Source organism: Cyrtonyx montezumae, unplaced genomic scaffold, assembly GCF_038088225.1.
Source record: "Cyrtonyx montezumae isolate F1298 unplaced genomic scaffold, pur_monq_1.0 scaffold_36, whole genome shotgun sequence".
NCBI classification, from domain to species: Eukaryota; Metazoa; Chordata; class Aves; order Galliformes; family Odontophoridae; genus Cyrtonyx; species Cyrtonyx montezumae.
Window position 1 is genome coordinate 11,952,594 of NW_027072041.1, and position 13,919 is coordinate 11,966,512.

Here is a 13,919-nt window from a genome sequence, read left to right on the forward strand (position 1 = left end):
TACTCTTGGTATTGCCACTCTTACTTATCTTGGAAACAAAGCGGGTCCCAAAGTAATGTTTTGGACACTGTTACTGCTCTAATCAGAGCAGAGAACTCTGAGTAATAACTTTCTTTGTCACTCTATTGTCTGCCTAGTATGTTTGGAAGATAACTCCTTCTGTCTTGCTTCTAGACAGGATCTATTCTTACTCATATCTAATCCTGTTCACAGCATGCTGCCTGCCAGTGTGTATGGTAGATAATATAGGAAGGACTTGACCAACACCTGTATTTCAAACTTCAGTATTTTTCATTAACAGAAGTCTTACTTACTGTGGGTTGTTATCTGCTACTGTTCCCACCGTGTGCTATAGTTTGCCATTCACTTTCCCTTCTATAATTTGTCTGCAACTCCATCTCTATCTAATACTGAAAACTCATTTTTTTTCCATGTAGTCCTTAATTTCTTAGTCTGCCTGACTCTGGCCATTCTTCATAACAAAGCAGGTCAGAATAGCTTTAATTCTTCTCTTTTCCATGTGTGGCTTAGGCTGGCTGCACTGCCATTTAAATATTCAAGAAATGATCCAGGTATTTCTTTGCATTGGATTATTTTGCAAATATAAGTGAGTGTAGTAACAGAACTAATCTAGTAATACAATGGTATTTAATTTAGGGTGTCTATTCAGTGGTTGAAAGAATGTCTTCTGCAACAGTGTTCCATTGGACCTTTCTTCAGAGAGAACTGAAATTTATTGCTAAGAATTGACGGTATTGGATGTCCAATTTAAGGAGCTACAACATAGTTCATTTGTTTCCAATGACAGGCAGCAGAAACATGGCAGAAACTAATAGAAATGAAAAAGGAAGGAGGTGCAGAAAAGCCAGAACTTCACCAGCTTTGGAAGAGGATGATCCAGTTACTGGCAGACACTGCACAGTCCAAGGAAAATAAGACTGCACAGTTGGTAAATTTTCTCAATCCTTTCATCTTACATTTCTGTACAAAGTGCTGCTAGATTTCAGAGTAAGCCTTAGAAAACACAAAAAAATCATATTACTATTTCTTAGAGATGTTGAATAATACTAAGCTTTTCAGGAAGAGGTAAGTGTTTTCCCCATCTGACAGAAACAGAAGGGAAGATGTAACCACCCAAAATGGTGGAACAAAGCACCCAGATCCAAACAGTTTTCCTGAAACTTCCTCATTAACAACCTCCTCTGTTTTGTGGGAGTGCACGTTTGTGCTGTGACATAATGACACATTATTATGCCCCTACAATAAGCATCACTGCATTAACATAGCTGAGCGGAGCAGCTTCTGGCATATCTGTAAGCCCTGACAGCATCTAGAATATAGCCACTCTCCAAAAAAAGTAACTTCTCTTTCTGATCCCTGGTGTGAAAGAGAGTTTTGTACTGTTTTCTCATATCTTCATACTCTGTGCTTATCTTATATAGGAAAATTTGAACCCAAACATTGCTTTTTCCTGCAGATTTGAGACTCACTTCTTAGGAGGATGTTGAAGCAGATTGGACCAAACTGTAGGGTCATGACTTACACTGATTCTGTATGGCAAAAGTTAACTGTGTTTTATCTGGTTTATCTGTTCCTGCAAGATGAACCTGTTTTGAAAAGGATGGAAATTTCTCTTCCCCAGTCTGGTTGATAGCAATGTTCATGGAAGCCAAAAAGTGTGTGCTGAAATACTTTTAAAAAAAGGGAAACTGAATCTGCACCTACCTTTTCAGAAGGCAAGGTGGGAAGTGGAAGGGTAAAACAGATCAAGGTTACACAAAGATCAGGAATGAGATTTCATCTGCAAATCTACAATTTTCTTTATTGTATAAGAAGCTATGGGCAATGTTTTGATGAAGCATGCTTGTTTGGTAGCTTGTATTCAGAAGTGCCTATATTTTCCCACGTAAACATATATTCCCATACCTAAATACATTTATATATATACAAAGAGTCCAGAAATAAAAGATTTCTTCAGACATGGGGGCGGGGGGGAAGGCTAACAGCTAGTAACCTAGATTTTGTTGTACAAAGTTGCCTCTGTATTTGGACTAGCTACTAGGGAGAATCTGTTCCCACAAACTTTGTTGTCTTTAGTCATACGTTATGAAACTTAAATTATTGCGTCATCTTGCTCTACGAAATCAGCATTGAGTCCTTCACGAGTACTACTTTGGGATAAGGAACGTGCTTTCTCTTTGCTCATGGTACTAGTAAAAAAAACTTAATGGGTCTGATCCAGGAAATGTTAAGCTATGCATTTATCTGCTGGTAACATTTTCCCTGAATTATTGCACTCTTTATTATTTCTTATTTCAGCTTTTGAATGCATTTGAAGAGGCACTGAACTCTGCTGACACTGTTCCCAGTGAAAACCACCAAAATCTTTACAAAGACTTTATTCGGTGCTTGTCAAAAGTAAGGTTATGTTAACCTGTCTTCTTCAGCAACTACATATCCACCATCTGATAATTCACAGAAATAACTGTTTTTGTTTTTCTTTCAAGTTTCCTCATGAGACAGCTAGATTGGAAAAAGCCTGCGTTGATATGATGGCTTTATATCCTACTGTGAGTTATCCGTTAGAAGTACTTTGCTTGTACTTCATTCAGTCAGGTGAGAAGGATGGGCGTAGGTATTTTGGAGGTCTGAAATTATTTCTCTTTGTGGTTAATTTTGTCACAATCTTTTTAACAAGTTATTACCTTTCACACCTAAATGCAGGCTCTCTTTATTTCCATATTACATTTTACCCATCTGTAAAGTGTTCAGTGTTATGCTGTTGTGATTTAAGACGGCGTGCAGCTCAGTGCTGTACAGCCAATTGTTCACTGCCCTGTGAGTGACATGGAATCAGAAAAAAACAAACGTGTTGAGCTGAAGATGGCTTAATAGGTCATAAAAGAAAGAGAAAATATTTATTATTACTGTTAGAGCCATACACCAAACAAGTGATATACAGCACAGTTGCTTACCTCCAGTCAACCAGTGCCAAGCCAGTCCCTGAGCAGTGGCAGCCCATTGACCATCTCCTCCCAGTTTTACAGTGCCATATGGTACCATATGGGATGGGATATTCCTTTTGCCAGTTTGAGTCAGCTTTTATCCTAGCTCCTTTTGTACCTCTAGTCTTTGCACTGTCAGGACATCCTGAGAAGCTGAAAAGCCCTTGCCTTGTGTAAGCACTGCTCAGCAACAGCTGGAACACTGATGTGCTGTTAACATTATTTCCATCCTGAATCCAGAACACAGCACCATACTGCCACTGTGAAGGAAATTTACCCCATCCAAAACCAGATAGAGTTTCTTGGTATGGATGACTGTAAATTGGCAGAAGAAACAAATCTGAAAGGAAAAAAATAAAAATAAACACTGGCAATGTCCAAAGTTTCGAAGATAGAATGAATGCCTTGTAAAATTCAAAAACAGTCTCTCCAGGCAAACATTTTAAGCTTTGCTTTCAGTAGTGTCTGTGATTTCTTAGCTTGTTAAGCTTAAAAGAGAGAATGGAGAAATGAATAAATTCTCTAAAAGCTGAGGAATGGCTATTTAGGTTATTCTTGGCAAAGAAATTCCCCCCTTGACTGAAAATAAGGATTTATGGAATGGTTAACCATGACGTTTGGTGTATAGAGAATAAACAGATTTGTCTAGATGGTTATGCAAGGTAGGAAAGCATAATTATTGTGGAGAAAATATACCATGGTTTCCTTAGTATTGCAGGGATCTGTAAACAGACAGTTGTTATAATCAGTAGTTGCTTATACAGTGTTGTTCATCACTAACCATTTCCTCAGCATTTTCAAAAGTAATTACTAAATTTAGTCCTTTGATTGTTTGAAGCATCAGAAGTTCAAGTTAGCTACCTCAAAATATGTTTGGTTAAACAAGGAGGAGGATTATTTTATCATTATATCTGTGTCATTCTAGTCATGTCACAGTACTTGAAGCCCCAAATTTGTGGGCTTGTAACTCTGTTACAGTATTAGTCCTCCTTATCAAATGGAGATCAAAAGCTACTTTTGACAAGGGAGTCCATATTTTTTAAAAAGAAATCAGTTTTAAAAATGTTGCTGTAAGTCATAGCAGTTGCCTTAAGAAACAACTGCAAAGATTAGTGCCATCAATAAAATGCTATCCCTGGACATCAAATTTCATAATTTCACAGCAAGACTGTTTCAGCAAGTTCATCATAAGAAATTCGTAATTACATGAGGCCTCCTTTGGAAGGAAATTATTCTGATTTCTTTGTGGCAGATTTTGACAGATGGACATTGGTGTAGGTTTAGATGGAAAACAGGAAGAAATGGCTTTCTCTTAGGAAAGTATGCCTGGAGTAATTTAGCATATTTAAAAGAAAAAAGTTTTAGACCGTTGTTGGATGACACTGGATATTTTAATGATTTCTTGATTTTTGTGTATTTCATTTTAGAGCTTGTAAATACTGCATTACCTCTGGAAAAAAAGAAAATATTTAATAAACTCATTGCCTTGAGCTCAAAGGATGTCATATATGTGTTTATGTGGGTAAGTTTAAGTAGGTTGTTGCATTTCTAAACCTACAGCTCAAGAAAATGTTTCTTTTTCTGAAACAGGTACTTTGTCAGAAGAGGCCTTGCACTATTTTTCTAAGCTGCTGGAGATGGACTCAAGTAGTGGCCCAGGCATTGCTGGTTTTGGTATAAAATGCCTCCAAGAAAAGAAATATAAGGAGGCTATTAAGAGTCTTACTGAAGGTAAATGTATAATGTAAGGTATGGGTACTTGATACTTGAACAGCAGCTAGTTTACAGTGAACATTCTGGGAATCTTATACTTGCATCTTACTTCACTTTCGTGCAAGTAGCAAAAAGACTAGCTAGCTTTAAAGAAAAAACAACACAGAATGCTTTGTCTGTTGGAAGGCAGAGATATCTTTTCTAAATATGTATTAAATTATAACCTCTCTGAAAACTATCATTTCTGTTATAGTCGGCTATATAGTAGTTTTTGTATGACATGCTTTTAACTTGATTTTAGTGTGACTGTTCTTGGACTTTGCTTGGATGAAGCAGTAAACATAACAGTAATAATTAAATGGATATACCAGACAACCTTCTTAGATTTTGCCTCAGTTTGGAGGCCTCTGAATCTAAGATACCCAAAGCAAAGACTCAAAGGAAAAATTAGCTGTCTCATACTGATTATCTAATGATAGTGTTTTTGATGGCATAGTAGAGCAAAACAGTGTCTGCCAGCTGCAGAATCTTTGGAGTGCTAAGCAACTTCTTCACAATGCCTTTCTCCTCTTTTACTAGGTATGCAGAAGGTTAGCCAGTGTTCAGGAGCATGGCATTACTTGGCAGAGGCGCAGATGAAAGTTCACAAGCACAGGGATGCTGTCCAGTCCTGCAATCAAGGTAACTGCCTGCTAACTGAAGGAGCAAATATAGAGATACAGTTTTTTATGTAGTCCAGTCAATGTGGCCTTCATGTGGGAGGCCTGAGTTAGCAGCAGCTGTTGTCCTTCGCATTTTGCAGTCTCACTGCTTTTGCTGGTGCTCCCTTGCTTTTCTTCAAATGGTGAAGTAGCTGCTATTGAGGAGAACACAAAAGGGCTATAAGGTTGTGCAGAGGAAATGTTAGAACAGATCAAAAGAGTTCAGGAAAGGTTTTGCAGAAAGAGTGTAATTCAGATGATTATCTTATCCCATATGTTTTTTGGTTTGGAAGAGCTCGAGGAGATGTGCACATCTTGATCCTTTTTTTCAGAGGACTCATCAAAGAGCTTCCCTGTGATTATAACATTGACAGAAGTTGCTGTGAAACATAAAGGGAAAAATGACCATTTAAGGAACTGAGATTTTGATGTAGGAATTGACCAGGGAATATAAAACTGAAATTACCAGAAGTACTAAGTGTTATCTAATCTTAAACTCTTGTAGCGTCCAAATGCTTACAAATATTTGGTATTGGTATTACCCTAATTTATAGAAAAGGATTTAGGCTACATCTGAGGAACCACAGACAAGTCTTTTATGTTTATTGATCAATTTAGTTAAGAATTGGAAGAAGAGATTTAGGGAATCAGTGTAGAAAAATGACTCTGGGAAACAGACTGCATTGCTTCTGTAAAGTAAAACTGTGTTTTGGAACTCTTTGAAGGAGCTACCAGCCTATGGAGGAGGGAGAGTCTTGTAAGAGATCTTACCACCTGGAAATCAGAGTTGTAGCATTGAGAAATTTTTATTCTTTCCAGTTTATAGTTGTTTGTTTGAAGTGGCTTAAAAGCTAGATCACAGCGTAGTAATAATGGTCAGAGGCATTCCTGACATTTTCACTAGGACCTCTTTCTTTATCCTCTGTTCTAGTTCATTATGACTTCTAAGTAATAAGGTTACAAAGTTTGCTGCTCTTCAGAGCTGACCAAAAAACTCTAAAAAGAGATTACCAGAGTAGCTAACTAGGTGTTAAAATAGCTGAGGCAATTCAAAATTTATAAATGCTAGATCATGCAGTTGTGGGAAGAAGTGTTCTCAAGAAGCTGCCCTACGGGAGCAGAAAAGTCTTCATTTTGTATTGAAAAATGAAGATTTTCTCTGCCCTCCTATGCTTTACAGAGAATTTCAGTATCACAAATGTCATTGAGAGGAATGGTTAGTGAAGCAGAGCACGAGCATGCACTTGTGTGAAGAACAGTAGCAGCATGGTGAATTCTAAGTGCAGTTTTGGTATCTGCCTACTCTCTGAAGGAAAACATGGCTTTGAAATCTGTGAGGTTAGAAACAATGTGGAAAATAAAGGTTAAGTATTTTCTTCTATGCAAGATCTAGTTAATACAAAGTGAAACAGAAGGCTGGCAAACTTGTGACAAGCAAAGAAGACTTTCTTAATTGCAGGTGAAAGTTAGAATTTTGTGAAAGTGGTTGCCGAAAGTTTCCTGCTGTTCAAAGGGTGTCCAAAGTGGGAAAAAAAATCTGGGGAAGCACTGCTATATGCTTGTCCTGCTCTTATGCTTTTCTTAGACATTGGCAGCTATGTGCAGGATGCAAGGATAGGCTGGCTTATATCCATGTATGACAGATTTCTGTTTCATCGAAACAGAATTAACAGTTATTGAGAAAGTACTAGTCTTTGGAGAATGCTGACATGCAACAGAGATTCTCAGATGTAAGATTATACAGATTTTACAATGTTACAGATTTAACTTTTGCACAGGTATGGAATTAAATTTCCTATTTTAATTGCAATATTTTTTCCATCTAAATACTGAAGTGCAGAACACCTTAGTAAAAAAGTCATTGTTTCTTCTGAGCACAGATCAAGAAAACATAGCATTCTGTTTAAGAGGTTGGCATCTTGAAAATGCTGTTTCTTTTATGTGTCTGAGGGGCCTTTCTATAATTCCTTGAACCTTTGAACTTCCATGGTCAGATTTTATGTAATAGTTTCTTCAACATGAGAGAGAACAATCTTTAAATTAGCTTTATTAGTTCCTTTCCTATTTTTGTTTGATGAAACTTTTTTTCTTATCAACAGCACTCAAGAATCTTGAAACTTCTGAGGGTCCTATGCAGCGGAAGAACCTCATCCTTCAGTTGAAAGTGGAGGCCTTGATCAAAATAGCTGATGCTGAGGCTGCAGAAGAAGCCATTGATGCACTTGAGCAGGTATTTCTATTGATCAAGATAGTTTAAGAAAAAAACTGCTCTCATCTCTGTGCCCTAAAAATTCAAACCATATATTTTTCCTGTCTCCTTCTATACATTCTGCATGGTTTATATGGCTCCTACCAACTATGCTGTAATTAACACATTCACCCCATTGTCCCTCCCCCTTCCTTGATTTTTAGACTTTTCTACAGCTTCTTTCGACTCACAGTCCTAATTTTAAAACCTGTCACTCTTGAATTTGTCTGGTCTTGCTTAGTGATGCTGGACTATTGCTAGTTCTGAGGCTTCTGTTCATCTGAGTTTGAATTACTGTTATAATCCTACTCCCTGTGTTCTCAATTAACTTGTCATTTCACATAAGCACATAACTTTAAGACTGAATAGTAACATTTCAAGCAGAAATTGCTTTTCCTTTTTGATGTCTCACAGTTCCCTGTGTGCTACCTTTGTCACGGTTTAGACTTCTGTAGCTTCGTCTTTGCTTTCCACAACTGGGTGCCTCTTCAACAAAAAATCTCAAGGGTTTTTTGAAATGTTTTCTTTTCTTTATCTTCACATAGACTGCATGCTTCTGACACCTTGTTTTTGTGGAGAGAATAACTTATTTGCATCTTTCACTTGGTTTTCTAGATTGTGGGAGCAAGTAGCAATCCTGCACTTTTAGCTTTCAGAGGCCGAGCATATCTAAACAAAGGTTTGGTTGATGAAGCTTCAAAGGTTAGTGCTTTTTGGTCCTTCCTGTTTTAAATAGAATTCTTACTGTCATACAAAAATAACCAGGAAGGAATTACATATTTTTGCAGATTTCACAAGAGCTTCTGTTGTCACACCCTGATCTAGCTGAAGCCCATGCTCTTGAGGGTTTCATCCATTATTCTCAGAAGAAATATGAGCAGGCAGAAAGAAGGTAATTTTTTTTTTTTAATTCCATGTAGGGGAGAATAAAGTACAACTCTTTTCAACTTTTGAGGATTTGTTTGATCTGATCTCTGTTCTTTTAGTTTTCAAAATGCTATTGAAAGAAGGTCTGAAGTTGCTGAGTATCATCAGTACCTGGGGCTCACTTACTGGTTCATGAGTGATGAGACAAAAAAAGACAAAGGAAAAACACTCACTCACTTCTTGAAGGTAAAAGCTTCTTGAACTATTAATTTAAATCAGCATTTCTCTATACTGGAAATGTGAAGTACTCAGGCTGGAACGAGAGACTTGAATATTCTGCTTGTTACCATTCATAGGTCACCAGAGCCTGTAAATCAAATTCAACTGTGGAAATAAATTCACTGTGGGGAGCTGTGTAATTACTTGGAATCTCCCTGATTATTTTTATGTTTTTTTAAACCCCATTTCAGTTAATTATTGAGGCCTTTGTTATAGCCAAAAGTGATTGTGATTCTCTCAGTCCCTTGTCCTGAGAGCTGTAAATTTGAGACCTTTAGATGGGCATTGTAGAGCTTCAAAGACATCCTGAAATGTGGAGGGCAGTATTCGAAATAGAAGAAAACTAAGAGGGGGGGAAATGTGGTGTTAGAGTTTCAGACATATAAGCCTGCAAAACTGCTGTAGTATATATGCTTTTCCCAATCGCTGCAGTTTAACTGCTTGTGGATTTCTCTGTGTGTAGAACAGAATCTGATCCAAGGGATTTAGTCTCACATAAACTGAGGAGGTGTAGAAGCTATGCTCCCAAAAATAGGAAATAGAAATCTGAACTCTGTAAACTCACTGTATAACTTTATAGCAGGTTTCATCTCAAGTAATAGCCTACTGCCTCCACTTAAATAGCAGCATAGTATAGTAGACAATGTAATGTAAATGAACTATTTTCTTGGTTTTAAAGTACTCTTATCGGTAAACAATTTTGTGAGCTTTCAAAAATAGTCAGAGCTGTTGATATGCTGCTGTGAGGGTGTTGTTTCTCAAGTATAAGCAAGTATGTCAAGCGTACATAAAATGAACTCAAACTTCTGAAAATGCTAGAGCTAATTGTGATATAATAAGGTATGACTGTAAGTATAATGATTGAGTTTTGAGTGGAATTTAGAAATGATGGGACATAGGAATTGTTTGCTGCCAACTCAACTGTCTGGTTTTTATTTCCATATGAGATGCTTTGTGGCATGAGGTTTGTGGACAGTTCTGCAAATATTTACAGCTGAAGTAGTCTTTGAAATATTAAAATAAACCTTGAATGCGCAGGTGTATCACAGAAGAAGCTTAAGTAAGTCAGAGACTGTACAAATGGTTACCACTGGTCCTGCCCATGTGCCTGATTCTTCAGAAGGTGCTCTTTTGTGTTTGTATTTCCTTACAGGCTGCAAAACTGGACAGCTACTTGGGAAGTGTCTTTTGTTATTTAGGTAACTACTACAGAGATGTTGCTGGAGACAAAAGCAGAGCTCGTGGTTGCTATAAAAAGGCTTTTGAACTGGATGAAACTGATGAAGAATCTGGAACAGCAGCTGTAGACCTAAGCGTGGAGCTTGGAGATACGGTATTGCATATTCTAGGCCCTGGGTCATGGTTATTTTGCTTTTCTGCTAATCTTACTCTTTGAGGAATCACTTAAGGTTTCTTTGGTTTTTGAAATTAATATCTGAAAACGGATGTTCTGTCATTGCCTAGCAGTTTCCATGGCTGGACCTGCTTCAATTTTGTACTTCAATTCTAGGTTAAACCCGTCTGGGGGAGGATGCTGGGGAAAGCAAGGATAACATTGTAGCCATCCCATAGGTGATTCAGATGGGAGAATTTTTTCAGTAGGAAACACATAGGGAACATAAGCTTACTTCTTAGTGCTATTTTTTTTCCCCATTTCTCCCTCCCTCATTCCTTTCAGAAAAAAAACATACAGAGTCATCAGAATGTTTTTAAAAAGGTATTTCTTATATAGCATTTGTAGTGCTATAACGGGATGGAAAGTACTGCCATAATAGCAGGGTGGCAAAGTCTTTGGCTATAGCAAATAAGAACAAGCCCAAATGCAGCAGCCACAGATGCAGAAGTGAAGGAAAGGAGCTGCTTATAGGCAGGGATCTCCAGCAAGAGATGGCCTTTCCTCCACTGCCAACCCTTAAATGAGGTCTGGGAAAGGCTGGCTCCATCTCTTCTGTTGCATTTTTTTCTGGTGCATTGTATGCGCCTGAGCTCCCTTGGGTTGGTCTTGCCTTTCCACCTGGTGTACAGACACTGGTTCAGGCTATGGCTCAGCACATCCACTACAGCATTGTATTAAAACTTCTTTGACTGATATTACCAAGAGAGCAGCTCACACTTTGACAGACTCCATTGGAGCATCTGTAGGATCAGATTAAGCATCTGACTTAATACAAAGATCTGTATGCTTTTCTAGTGAAAAATAAAAAAGAAAAAAAGAATCAACCATCTTTTTGCAAAGACGTACATAAGATGTGATAATATCCTCCTGTATTCTGCCACTCAGACTGCCAGCTTTAAAATGCCCCTGTAAAGTTTCCTCATTGCAGTAACTTCAGGTTAGACAGTTCAATGGTTTGCTGAAATGGGAGTATTCTTCCTAATAATTTTGTTCTTTACATAGTAGTGTTTACTCACATGGTATTTTTGTTCCTTCATTAGGACACTGCTCTATCCATCTTGAATGAGGTAACTGAAAAAGCAAATGCTGGTGCAGCAAAGTGGGCTTGGCTTCATCGTGGACTTTACTACCTCAGAACTGGTCAGCCTTTAAAAGCAGTGGCTGAGTAAGAGAACTAGTGGTTGTTTTAAACCATTTTCTATAAATCCTGCTAAAACAGTCTTTGATCTTCACAGGTTTTGAAGTTAAATTAGCTAATCACAAGAAAGCCAGTACTAAACTAGGAAGTGGATCTGAGCAAGCTGCATCTTCTGAAATTAGCATAATGCAGTCTTCTCATGATAACAGTGATCTCTGCTAACAAGCCTGGTAATGAGGCTTATCATAGACAAGTAGGATGTAACGGTAAATAAAAGCCAAAAATAGGTACAGTATCTAAGCTTGTTTAATTTGTTCTGTGAAGAATGAAACACTGTTTTGCCATTTATAAAAGTTTTCTATAATTGTCTGCTTGTGTTCTGAGATTATATAATTTAAGGAAATCATTTGTTTTTGTTAATTTGTGTCAAATTCAGTTTAAATCTAAATCCTGATACCTTCAGTTTGCAGGCAGCTCTCAGGGCTGATCGAAAGGATCCCAACTGCTGGGAGTCTCTAGGGGAGGCCTACATGAGCAGAGGTAGCTATGCAGCAGCTCTAAAATCCTTCAGGAAGGCCAGTGAGCTGAACCCGGACCATGTGTACAGCATTTACAGAGCTGCAGCAGTTGAGCAGATTCTAGGCAAATATGAGAATGCAATAGCTACATATCAGGAAATTTTAGAGAAGACAGAGGAGTATGTACCTGCACTTAAAGGTAATATGTCTGTATTTGCAATTTTAGATCTTCTTCTCTAACACTGTAGTACTTCAGTTTTATGGAGAAGTTCTTGATGTCTGATATTAATAGGTCTGCCTGCTTGTAGGGTAGTTTTTGATGTTCAGAATTCCTGTGGTCCATCTGCATGAAAGCCAGATTGTAGTAGCGAGCAAATACTTGAAGAGCTCCTGCTTCATTATCCAAAGGAGCAATTATTTCAAATAAGAATTCCTGTGCAAGAGAAATTTAGCATTTATGTAGGAAGCCAGCTAAAGATGCTGCAGTTCCACCTGTGTAATCAAACGCTATGTATGACTGAACAGGCAGTGAAGTCAATCTGCCTTGTCAGAGAGGTGGGCTGTGCTCGTTTTCTGCTGCCCCTGACCATGTATTCATCAGGTTTTATGTTAACTCTGGTTAACACAAGCACAGACCTCTCTCAGCATCTGTAATTTATTTAAAAACAGTGGTGAGATCTCCAAATTGTTAGATGTGGCAGTCAGTAAGTTTCTCTAATGTAGGTCAGCAGTAGAGTGGAATAGGAGAGCATGGACTTGTAGAGATGGTAATCTTTGATTCCAAGAGTATATTCTATTGAACTCTATGAAATTTTGATAGCCAATCTGTAACTATCTTTTGTTTGCACTCTTGATGCCACTTAGTCTTTAGGCATTCTCATTCTGTTCATCCATTTGAAATTGTTATTTTTTATGCTTGGCAATATGTATGATTTTTTTAAGATGTTGTTCTTTGTGTACAAGGCCTTTGATTCTTGAGTGAGTGCCAGCTGACTTGTTTCTAAAACTAAATCAAAAGTGTTAGGTTACTTCTGAAGAAAGATCATTTTCATCTGAAAGGACTACCAGGCAGTTTTCCCTCTATCTCCTCCTGTGTATTTTTTTTCTCCTTCGAGTCTGCTGACTGCATGGACACAGACAAAACTCTGAGGGAACTGGAGAGTATTGCACATAGACAGCTCTAATAGCCTACATCCATCTTTTCTCTCGTCTTAGTGTCCTATTTATTAGTTCCAGACCAAAATTCAATTCCAGCTTCCAAAAAGTCTTCACTTTCTAAAAGACTACCAAAGATTTACTCTTGTTTTGCTATTTTCTGTGTTCATAAAACTCTGAAACATACACAAGTGTACTTCTGGCACTGCTGTGATCAGAAACATAACAGTTCTTGAGTTTAGTTGTTGGAAGCATAGTCTCATAGCAGATAAAAGAATTAACTATACTGATACTGCTTTATTGTATCTTTCATATGGATTATGTTCTTCTGTCCCTGAATAGTAAGTTTATTCTACCTCTGCTCCAGCATCTCTTTTAATGTACAACTTCGGGAAATAAAATGAGTTTTGCTTTTAGATGGCAGCTTCCTTGTATCTGAGCCTATAACCTTAGCACTTGTGTGGTTGAAATAAATGCCTAGTGGGGGCAGGATAAGAGGCTTACAGAACATGACTGCATCAAATTCATATAGACTGCATTTGTTACAGTGTCATAATCCACAAAGAGAGATGGATGGTTTGGTGTGGATAAAGAGTACAATAGCATGGTGAAGGCAGCTTCAGAACTGTGAAAAAATACTAAGAATCAGTAAGACTCATATCCAGTGACTTACTGCCAGTCAGAATCACTGCTGTTGCCATCAACAGTGTAAACCAAGTACTGTCTTGAATATTCTAGCAATTACAGTATTAGATGCAGGCTTTTAAATAGTTGAATTTATTTCCGTATAAGGTAAATAGGATTAAGCAATTTTGTTTTCAGTCACTTTAGAGAAAACTTCCCATATTGCCTTGGTATTTTCTTGCTTTTGTATTTTGCCTGTGCTTTAATAATGTTCC

The 13,919-nt window shown here is 37.7% G+C and overlaps 1 protein-coding gene across 1 annotated transcript in view; it reads left to right on the plus strand.

Moving 5' to 3' along the window:
- The window catches only part of SKIC3 (SKI3 subunit of superkiller complex), a 41,864-nt gene that overhangs the window by 5,121 nt on the left and 22,824 nt on the right, over positions 1–13,919 (plus strand). The window contains exons 6-17 of the mRNA XM_065745585.1: positions 809–949; positions 2,320–2,418; positions 2,508–2,616; positions 4,596–4,736; positions 5,298–5,399; positions 7,519–7,649; positions 8,283–8,369; positions 8,456–8,559; positions 8,654–8,780; positions 9,967–10,146; positions 11,250–11,374; positions 11,811–12,064. Coding sequence (XP_065601657.1) covers positions 809–949; positions 2,320–2,418; positions 2,508–2,616; positions 4,596–4,736; positions 5,298–5,399; positions 7,519–7,649; positions 8,283–8,369; positions 8,456–8,559; positions 8,654–8,780; positions 9,967–10,146; positions 11,250–11,374; positions 11,811–12,064 — 1,600 coding nt within the window. The remainder of the gene's footprint in view (positions 1–808; positions 950–2,319; positions 2,419–2,507; positions 2,617–4,595; positions 4,737–5,297; positions 5,400–7,518; positions 7,650–8,282; positions 8,370–8,455; positions 8,560–8,653; positions 8,781–9,966; positions 10,147–11,249; positions 11,375–11,810; positions 12,065–13,919) is intronic.